Raw genomic sequence first — 10,116 nt, 5'->3', positions numbered from 1 at the left:
AGAATCTATGTCCATTCTATAATAAGGACACCAGAACTGAACCGCATAATCCATGTGTGGCCTCACTAATGCTAGGTACAGTTTCAAGATAACGTCAGCAGTTCTGTTACTCACAGACCTAGATATGAACCCAAGAATCCTGTTTGCCTTGTTGCGAACGCTAATACATTGTTTTATAGGTTTCAAGTCGTTGCTAACAAATACACCTAGATCTTTTTCACAAACTGAGTTTTCTATTTCCGTGTTACCTAGTTTATACTTAACGTTTGTATTCGTCTTCCCTATCTGTAGTACCTTGCATTTATCAGTATTAAAATTCATTTGCCAGTCTACTGACCAATCATTTCCACTCGAAGTAAAACAAGAATTACAAAATATGATCTCAAATAAATTTCTCTGTTTGTTAAAGAGTAATGTAGACCATTGTGAAAGGCCACATAAGTTAATTACTCACAACCTCATACAGATCAGAAGGTTAATTACGTCTCGACCTTTACAGACTCTATAACTCACGTCACTAGAGATCTTTCCTTTACTTACCTCAACAAAAGTATGAAAAAAAAAACATTAAAAACGGCATAGGGCAACGATACGATCCCTGTCCTCACCCATAATGTTTTAATTTTTTTACGAAGAGATGTGTTGTGTATGGTAGTCCTGTTGATTGGTAGTAAAGGTGGTAATGTTTTTTGTTATTGTTGATGGTGGAAGAGAGGGTGATGGTGATGGTGGTGGGTGATGGTGGTAGAGAGGGTGATGGTGGTGGGTGATGGTGGTAGAGAGGGTGATGGTGGTGGGTGTTGGTTGTGGCAGGGTGGTGATGGTGGTACAGAGTAGGGCAAGGGGTCAGGATTTCAGAGCAGGGCAAGAGGTTGGGATTACAGGGCAGGGCAACAGATTTGGAGTTACAGAGCAGGACAGGGGGTTAGGGTACAGAGAAGGGCAACTGGTCGGGGTACAGGGCAGGGCAAGGGTTCGTGGTACAGGGCAGGGCAAGGGATCACGGTACAGAGTAGGGCAAGGGGTCAGGGTACAGAGCAGAGCAAGAGGTTGGAGTTACAGGGCAGGACAAGCATAAAGTGGAATTGTATAACTTTCTATGTAAACAATAACATTCACCCATTTAACTGAGTCATGGCAACAGAGGCACATGTTGTACAGCTTGTATAGCGAGGAGAGAACCACACAGTCGTACTTCCCAGAATGTTGATGATTGGTGTAATTACTAACCTAGTTTAACACTTAAAATATCTTAGTTGTTGAAGCACAGTTAACGGTATAGCAACAAAGGCGAATTGAACAACCTCCCCTTGTACACAGTTAGGTTTTCAGTCACCTGTTTGTTTTTTGTGGAATTAGCCCACCCGGGTACAAGTCAATGACCCACATCAGGGCCTGGGGGTGAAATAATAATAATAATAATAATAATAATAATAATAATAATAATAATAATAATAATAATAATAATAATAATAATAATAATAATAATAATAATAATAATAAATAAATGCAAAAATTTAAGAAAAAGATCAATAGTGAGCAACGATTTACATATGTTGTGATGTCAAGTAAGAGAAACAATTGAGACCCTGCAATTGTGTGTAAATGAGGCAGAAAGACAGATCAGCAACCTGGGACTTGGTCACAGTTTTTGTGATGCCATTAGACAACACATTATGCTTCCAATATCTTCCCAGGCGGTAGTACCTCCCTGTTTGGTAGTGAGAGACAGTGAGGAAGGCGATGAGAGATAATTAAAGTATAAAATATCAACCCTCTATTTCCTTCCCACACGTCCCAGTTCCTCTCACCCTCTACCCGCGCCCCACTACAGTCATCACTAGTCTACGTGTGCTAACTGTAGACCAGCAACGAGACTGTTCTACCTATCTTTTCTCATATAAATCCTAACCTAACCTAACCTGTTGTCAGTAATATGACCTCGTGTGAACTATACACATGTAACTGAAGAACGCTGTCCCTTTAATCTCTGCTCTGAGGATACATTAACTGATGTGCCGAAACATAATGTAACTGAATTAAACTAAACGACACTCAAGATGTTTGTGGTTTCCCAGGTGTACCGACGGATGGATAAACAGCAACATAATTATTTGGTGACACCTCGACAATATCTCTTGCCATCACCTGACCTAATTCTTCTTGCCTAAAACATGTAATAAAATGCCAAGCAAAACTCATAACACTAAACCTCTTGTGAGCTCATATTTACTCACCCGATTTTGTTTAGATAATGTTGTATATACAGTACGCTGGGTGACCACCACACAGCGTCCCAAGATAAAGGAAGAAGTTAGGTAAGATCTTTGGGTAATCGTTGTACACTTTTCAAACAAGATGTATCGACTAAAAAAGATCTCACACGAACATATTTCTTGCACATATCTGTAGTATAAGCTGACGAAGACCTCGGGAAAGTTTCTTTGTAATATTATAAATAAAATAACGACGAAGAAGGAAAAACAGATCCCCTGGTGGTCCTAAGAGCTGCCAGTACGTGGAGACCATCGTCAGCAATATCCGCCTACTACACCTTCAGGCAGAGCGGGGACTGAACCTCGTCTGTAAGAAGGACCCACACATTCATGTGATAAGCAAATTTTTGGATGGTGGTTCTCATTACTATAAGCTGGCCACCGGGGACATAACTAATGAGTGTCATCGTGTCAGAGTTTTAAGTTACTTTTGTCCGAAAGCCATTGCTTTTCTGAGATTACATGTAATGTAAATGGAAAAAAAGAAAATACGAAATCAGTGGAATATAATGGACTGATGCCTCGGTATTCCATCGTTCAAACATGCAGCTCACAAAAGGTTATTTGATACCAATCAACGCTGTCTGATCCATTAGGCTGGGAGGCAGGAATTAATGATTCTCCAAGTGGTGGATGATGGCTATACTGTAATTTAGTTCAGAAGCGTGTGGTGTAGCGTGGGGTGAGGATGACCACCATGGCCAACCAGAGCCACCATCAGCGTTGCCTTAAGCTCTGTGTCGACAGGGTAAGCTTAAGCGATGAAGAATACAGATCACTCGGTAATCCTTCACTTCTCAAGATGTGAAATACACGATAGCGCTTGGGACCTTCATGTTGTTTCCTTCAATGGTTATCAACTGGTTACTTCTTGACCTCTAAGTCTTCCTCATTCTCTGGTATAAATTCTTTAATTCATGTCATGGCTGAGTTTTTTTTTTCAGTTTCCTCTCCATTTTTTTTTCTCTAGCAATACTAAAAATAATGGCGTGTGTGTGTGTTGACAGTGGTGGCCGCATCTCTTCGTGCTGGGTAAGTCACCACCCTACCGTCTCGTTGGCCCAATGGTCGAGCTGATGAAGATAATGACTGACAAACTCAATTTCTGGTGAGTTGTAGTTCGTTCTTTGTGTGTTTGTCTTACCGTGTTGTGTGTGTTACCGTGTTGTGTGTGTTACCGTGTTGTGTGTTTTTCTTACCGTATTGTGTTTTTGTCTTAATTTAGTCAAAGTTTTTAATATCATTTGCTTCACGTTTTTGTCCGTAGATGTTGAGATAAACACCTAAATGTCTTGTTGTGGCGGTGACATTTGAGTTGGGAATCGTAAATCAGATCAGAATAGAAATGTAAATAAAAACTACGAAAATAAGTTGTAAAAATATTCAAAGTAATTAAGATTTTCTGTACCTTGAGGTTAGCGCCCATGTGTTCTGGTAAAGTGTCGCGAATATTAAGTTCATGGGGGCGACTGAGTCAGTGATGTTGACGCCGACATGTGTGTTTGTTGCAGCTCGGAATACATAGTGCCAGTGGACCGACAATTTGGCACCGAGTTAGAAAATGGCACCTGGACGGGCATGATGGGCCTCCTCCTTCGTAAGGTTTGTGTCAGGCTGTTGGACACCTTCCCTAACTTTCGCCGATTAAAATTTTAATATATTAATAATTGCGTAATATTGATGATTTGATAATTTCAAAGTAGTAAATACTTGTTTATTTATGTGCGTATATTTTATTGTGTAGTATTTATCACTGAGGAGCCATTAACACTCCTCGCCTTTGTTACACGATATTCATAATGTAACTGTTGAGAGCGGCCACCTCGAGGTTCACCTACAGGAGGTGGACATGTCCGGGGTGATCTTCACGGTGGGCGAAGAGCGTGCTAGGGTCATCGACTTCAGTGTTCCGCTTTATATGAACGAGCACGTCCTCTCATACAAGCGTCCTGACTTAACGCCCGACATCGCAGGGTTTGTGAAGCCTTATACAATAGAGGTCAGTATCAAGGTATTCATTAATAGATAAGTTATGAATAATTTTATGTATTAAATAAACACAGACAAACATACGAGTTATGTATGGGTAATGTGAACAAAAACAGGGTCAGAAACCAATTGTCCGGAGAGCTTCATTGTCTCCACACAGATTAATGTTTCTGACAATTACTCCTGCTATCATCCTTACAGCTGTGGAATGTGTTGCTGGTGACGCTGGTGGTGATATTCGGCAGCATCCTCTTCATCCACCAGGCTGAGCCCCGACCACCACGGTAAAGGACGTACAATACCTTTATGTCTCTGTTATTATTTTTATACAGACTTGACAACTTGCATAGCATAGACTGTCATTCTCCTTCTCCCATCACCACACACGGAGAGTCCTCGATATGCTAAACCAGGAATCTCTCTCAAAATGACACTTGAACTCGCGCTAATATATGAGCGCGGAGAAACGCTTGTGTGGGTATAAGGTGAAATTAGTGTGCCCGCTTTTTACCATCACTCTGAGAGACTTGCCAACCTCTCCTGGGCTTCGCAAATAAAATTAATTTCCATTGACTTTAAATAACGTTAGACAGTTGTTATAAAACTTTCATATTTCGCAAGATATCTATTTGTAATATTTCTTAGTACACACGATGGCACATTCCCCCCGTATAAGATAAACAGATAGATTGTTATGTGTGGATGACAATACCAGCCACTGTACAAGGAAGACGAGTCATACTGTACACGCTAACCAAGACAACTTACTAAAACCTTTCATATTTAATTTACTTTTCCCAAATAGAAAGTATTTTTAACTTTTAGAAACCTTCAGATGTAGGCTGCTAGTGTGAGATATATCAGAATTATCTTGTGTTGTTTAATTATATTTTGTATTGATTTAGAGAGAAAATTTATCTCCATAAACAAAAAATAAATGATTAAATACATTTACTCTGTCAACGCGGTGTAAAAGTAATGATAATTTACACTCCCCAGACGTGACCATCAGTAGTTATGATAGTCGTTAGGTATACTAAATAAACCATTTACAGTAAACCAGGAATATAAAACACATTAGAGGCTAACAGATAAGAGGTTCCCAGGGCAAGTTATATGAAAATCTAACGTGTTATTATTACAGTTTCTTCTGTTGTGTAAATCATCTTTTGTGTTTTTGTGGCGTCCTATACAACAGCTGCTGGGTTGTGTCACGCAAAATCGAGTTATATTTCTCATTATCTTTACCTATTGATGGACGAGTGTAATTACTAATCTTGTTGTGTTCTTGAAGACCATAGTTGTTGAAGCACCTTAATAATAACACTATAAGGTCAACGTCAGGCAAGGTCACCCCCAATGTGCTTTATATGTAACATTGTTCTATTCTCATACTCTTCTCTTGTCAATATGTGTCATTCATCCCTCTCGCTCGGTTCAGTCATCAGTCTTCTTTATTTATCTTATTAATCACAATTTGGCAGTAGGTCAGCGTGTGTGAGAGGCGCCAGGCGTGAGGGAGGGCGGCCCGGCAGCCAGAACAGCCGGATGTGGGCGTCCTGGCAGTGGACCATCTCTGTGCTCTTAGCGCAGTGTGAGTTACCTTTACATGAGTAAGCAAACACAGGCATACACCCTCAAAAACACACAGACACGCAGAGCCACAAAAAAACACAACTTATACACAAGCAAGATATTGAACAAATACTATACTACCAACAGAACTCCTTAACAAAACCTTCTTGTACAGCAGAAGTCACATCAACAAAGTCCAGCCAAAACTACTCTACTATCGTTAGGACAGGTTTATCAAGTTAGAAAACGCTCTGTATAGTTTGGTTCGTGTCGTCTGGCCAGATATGGTTGCAGGGAGGTGTTCGTGGTAGTCTTCAACAATGTAGTTACTGATGCAGCTTGTCCCTGGCTGCCGCGGCGGGACTCTCTCCGACTCATCACTGGTCTGTGGCTGACGATGGCTTTCGTTCTGGGCACCGTCTACCGCTCCAATCTGAAGGCCATGTTGATCCTACCTAAGTTACGGCGACCCTTTGACAACATGGAGGAGCTGATTGACGCTGGCATAACAACATTCATAGTATCCGGGAGCGCCTTGGAACAAGCAGTAATGGTAAGGGACAAAGGTTTATTTATTCATCTCACACCGTAGAGAGATAACAATACTATTACTTTATAACAAAACCCCATAGCATGACACTTTAAAACACCAGGTTGACCCCTTGAGTGTTATGAACGACTTTTAAGAATTTTATTCTAACCAATGCCAGACGATTATATTCACCTGCGGGTAACCCTTAGTAAGCAGAGTTAAGAAATTTTAGAACACTGTGTAGAGAACCTGAACGCATCCAGTAAGGCCGCTGGAAGGTACTGACTGGGGGAGGTGTGAGCACAGTACTCTTGTGGGAACCATTTCCGTGATTTTTAGAATTCTGGGGAAATTTTCTCATTTTTTCATTGGCATTTGTTTTTTGTATTTTGTACCTTGAACGGTTGTACCCACAAGCAAAATTATTCGAGGGGAGCCACCCTCCCAGTTCCCCCCTTCACGACGTCACTGCTGTATTATAACACCAAAACATAAACACTTTATTAAAAAAAAATAAAAAGAAACTTCACTATAAAACACCCGAATAAGATACTGTGTGATACATAGAATAATTTGTGTTAGAATTGTAATTATTCTGAAGTTTTAGTTAATTTGAATAGGAAAAAAACACAAACATAGAGTCAGTTAAGCGAAATGTATATATGTTACAATCAATGCTGCGATTTCGAACTGAAGATTCAAACCCGAATATTCTTACTAAATGTGAACAGTGTAAGGTTAAGTAAGTCTTCCAGTAATACTTATATTTTTTCTCGAAACTTAATTTTCTCTTTGTTATAATATTGTCAAAATACTATACATTCTCTAGCGCACCCCCTCCCTCCCTACAGATTAGTGCTATATGTACACTTACTATGATTGGACAGTGAATGATATTTTGGAAAGGACTTGACAGTGTTACGTCCCCAGGGCAGCGCTGTCGGCTCGGTGCTGCACAAGTTACAACAACAGGCCAACATACACATCAACGTAGCCAAGGCCGAACGTAACCTGGTGCAAGGAGTCGAGGCTGCTTTCCTTGACAAACACACAACTGTCTCTTTCATCCAACAAACTTACATGAAAGTAAGTATCGTCGGGTTTATTGCTTTAGCTTAAACAAAATCGTAATTTAGGTTAAGTTAGATTAAGTTAGGTGTAACATTTGTATTTGCAGAAGTATGATGATTCCTGAGATATTAACAATCGTGAGAGCATAAGTACATCATTAAACAGATTCCTCTTGCGGTGGCTGAGTGGATACAGAGATCATCCTCTTTCCTAAGGGTCGCTGGTCCAAACCCGAAACGGCCTCTCGAGTCACCTCAGAGCTTACTAACGAGGGTGACATCACGAATAATTCATATAATTGTGAGGTCACTGGATGATCGTCATACTCGACTCCAAGTGACAACCTAACCTAACCAGACAGACAAACACTATGAATTTTCTCAAGATTGTGATTTATTTTACAGGAGGGAAAGTGTTTACTCTACGTGGCCTCAGAGACCTACTTAGGCGCCACTAGCCTGAGCTTCGCCTTCCCTAAAGGATCGCCTCTTAAACACAAATTTGATCCAATGTGAGTCTTATTTATCCCCTGCAGTATGTCTTCCAGTAAACCATACTTGAGATATAAAGGAGATGAGGAAGATAAGGTGTAGTCTCGTGATTCATTAGTATTTTGACGAAGTTTTACGCATGAACAGAATTTTATCAGATGCTTTTGTTAGTTTTTATACTTCTATTACCTATGGAAAAATTCACTTAAGTTAGCCTAACCTAACCTCACGTCACCTAACCTTAAATCACTTCACCTCACGTCACGTCACATAACTTTAAATCACGTCACCTAACCTAACTTCACCTCACGTCACCTAACCTAACTTCACCTCAAGTCACCTAACCTAACTTCACCTCACGTCACCTAACCTAACTTCACCTCACGTCACCTAACCTAACTTCACCTCACGTCACCTAGCTATCTCATGAGGTGCAAACAACGACTTCAATAAAACAGGACATTTCCATCAAGTTGTAACAATAAAAGGAAAATATCATCTCTATTTTACAGCATAAGGAACCTGAAAGAGTTCGGTATCCTAGAGTACATGTTCCAGAGAGAAGTACAGAACGCTCAATACTGCCTCAAGCCAGAGTCCTTCAGTAAACCGAACAACAACCGCCGCTCACTTGATCTCGAGGACTTCTACGGAGTCTTTTTCGTTTACGGCGGAGGTGAGTGAAGGCCCGCGTGTAGGTTACGATTGATTGATTGAGGTAATTACATCCCTGGTGACGCAATAGCTTAGGTCATATGTAGCCGAATTAAATTTACGACTGACTTAGTATATTGGCCAAGTCATAGACGAGCTTGACGTATACTGTAAAAGACGGTAAATGTGAGTTGATATCAAGTAATGGGCAGAGTATGGGAACGTGGCAGATGTAAACAATGACATCATAGTTTGTTTACATTAGGGAAGTGTGGAGGGAAAAGAGCTGACTGCCTGACGCTGCTTTAGAATGACAAGGCTAATCCCGGGCATTAGGAACCTTCAGTACAGAGACAGGTTAAAGCATCTTAATTTGCACTCCCCGGAGAGACGTAGAGTGTGGGGCGATATGATAGAGGTGTATAAATGGAAGTCGGGGCTCAACAAAGGGGACATTACAAAGGTACTCAAACTTCCAACCAGGAGCGAACTCGTAACAATGGTTTTAAATTAGAAGAATTCAGATTTAGGCGCGAGATAGGTAAACATTGGTTTGGAAATAGAGTAGTGGACGAGTGGAACAAGTTACCAAATATCATCATTAACTCGAATACGCCGGATAGCTTTAAACATAGGTTGGATGGATATATGAGCAATAAGGGTTGGGTGTAAATGGGACTGCCCAGTATGAGCCAATAGGCCCGCTGCAGTTTCCTCCATTCTTATATTCTTGTCGTCCTTGGAGTTTGTCATCGTGGTTAATAGCTGTTTAGTTATGTCTTTCAAGGTACCATTCAGTGTTGTTCCTTCACAGGGATGGTGACTGCCGCTGGCGTGTTCCTTCTTGAACTGGCACTCGGATCTCACAAAGTTTGGTCAGCTCCTGAATCAACAAAATAGAGAGAGAGAGAGAGATCTGCCGTATAAGACCAAAATCTATAAAGAAAGAGCTACACTACCCACAATCTACTTGCTTTGTGAGTCCTGAAGCCAATGAGATGCTCTTCCATACAGTGTGTGTTGTCTTTTCCAGAACGTCGGTGTCCAGTGGTATATGGTAATAACATTAATGTGTTGATGTTATCGTATCCACATGGCTATCGAACATTACTGGAGTGGTTATTGTATGTCATCACCTAACACATTATCGCAATAAATGTATGCAAATATAGCTACTTATTTTTACTAAAGAGGATCAGAGACGCTGTGAAGCCAAGTAAGATAATAAATTAAAGTGGGTGAGGACGGCTCCTAGTGCAGCAAGACGAAGGTCATCCTCCACTATCTGAATAAAACATGAACACACGAGCGATAAGGTCTACTGCAAGGAATAAAGGCAGAGACCAAAGATAATGGTAGGGAGGTCTCTTCCTTGGTATAAAAGCTGTTGCACATTGCAAGATCTCCTTCCTGGTGTAGGGAGACGCCACAATTATGGGGGTCCCAACATTTTTATTTAAGAATACGACTATAATCTTATTCCAGGTGTTGTCGCTCCACCGTATAGTCACTACTGTCACTGTCACTT

At 40.7% G+C, this 10,116-nt stretch overlaps 1 protein-coding gene across 2 annotated transcripts; it reads left to right on the top strand.

The window, feature by feature from the left end:
- The first annotated feature begins 2,945 nt into the window (after positions 1 to 2,945).
- LOC121860099 (glutamate receptor-like) lies at positions 2,946 to 9,759 on the top strand. 2 transcript variants are annotated; one of them, XM_042357133.1, is made up of 11 exons: positions 2,946 to 3,024; positions 3,284 to 3,384; positions 3,788 to 3,878; positions 4,117 to 4,275; positions 4,467 to 4,549; positions 5,753 to 5,859; positions 6,179 to 6,393; positions 7,303 to 7,458; positions 7,848 to 7,954; positions 8,447 to 8,610; positions 9,403 to 9,759. In XM_042357133.1, exons 1-11 carry the CDS (start codon positions 2,965 to 2,967, stop codon positions 9,486 to 9,488), a joined length of 1,329 nt encoding a protein of 442 aa, XP_042213067.1. In that variant the 5' UTR covers positions 2,946 to 2,964; the 3' UTR covers positions 9,489 to 9,759. The 2 variants fall into 2 exon arrangements, with proteins under 2 accessions (XP_042213067.1, XP_042213066.1); XM_042357132.1 differs by having other exon boundaries at positions 5,750 to 5,859.
- The last annotated feature ends 357 nt before the right edge of the window (positions 9,760 to 10,116 follow it).

Source organism: Homarus americanus, unplaced genomic scaffold (assembly GCF_018991925.1).
Source record: "Homarus americanus isolate GMGI-L3 unplaced genomic scaffold, GMGI_Hamer_2.0 scaffold58837, whole genome shotgun sequence".
Classification (NCBI taxonomy): domain Eukaryota; kingdom Metazoa; phylum Arthropoda; class Malacostraca; order Decapoda; family Nephropidae; genus Homarus; species Homarus americanus.
The sequence above is the reverse complement of the archived record's forward strand: the minus strand, read 5'-3'. Positions and strand labels throughout refer to the sequence as shown.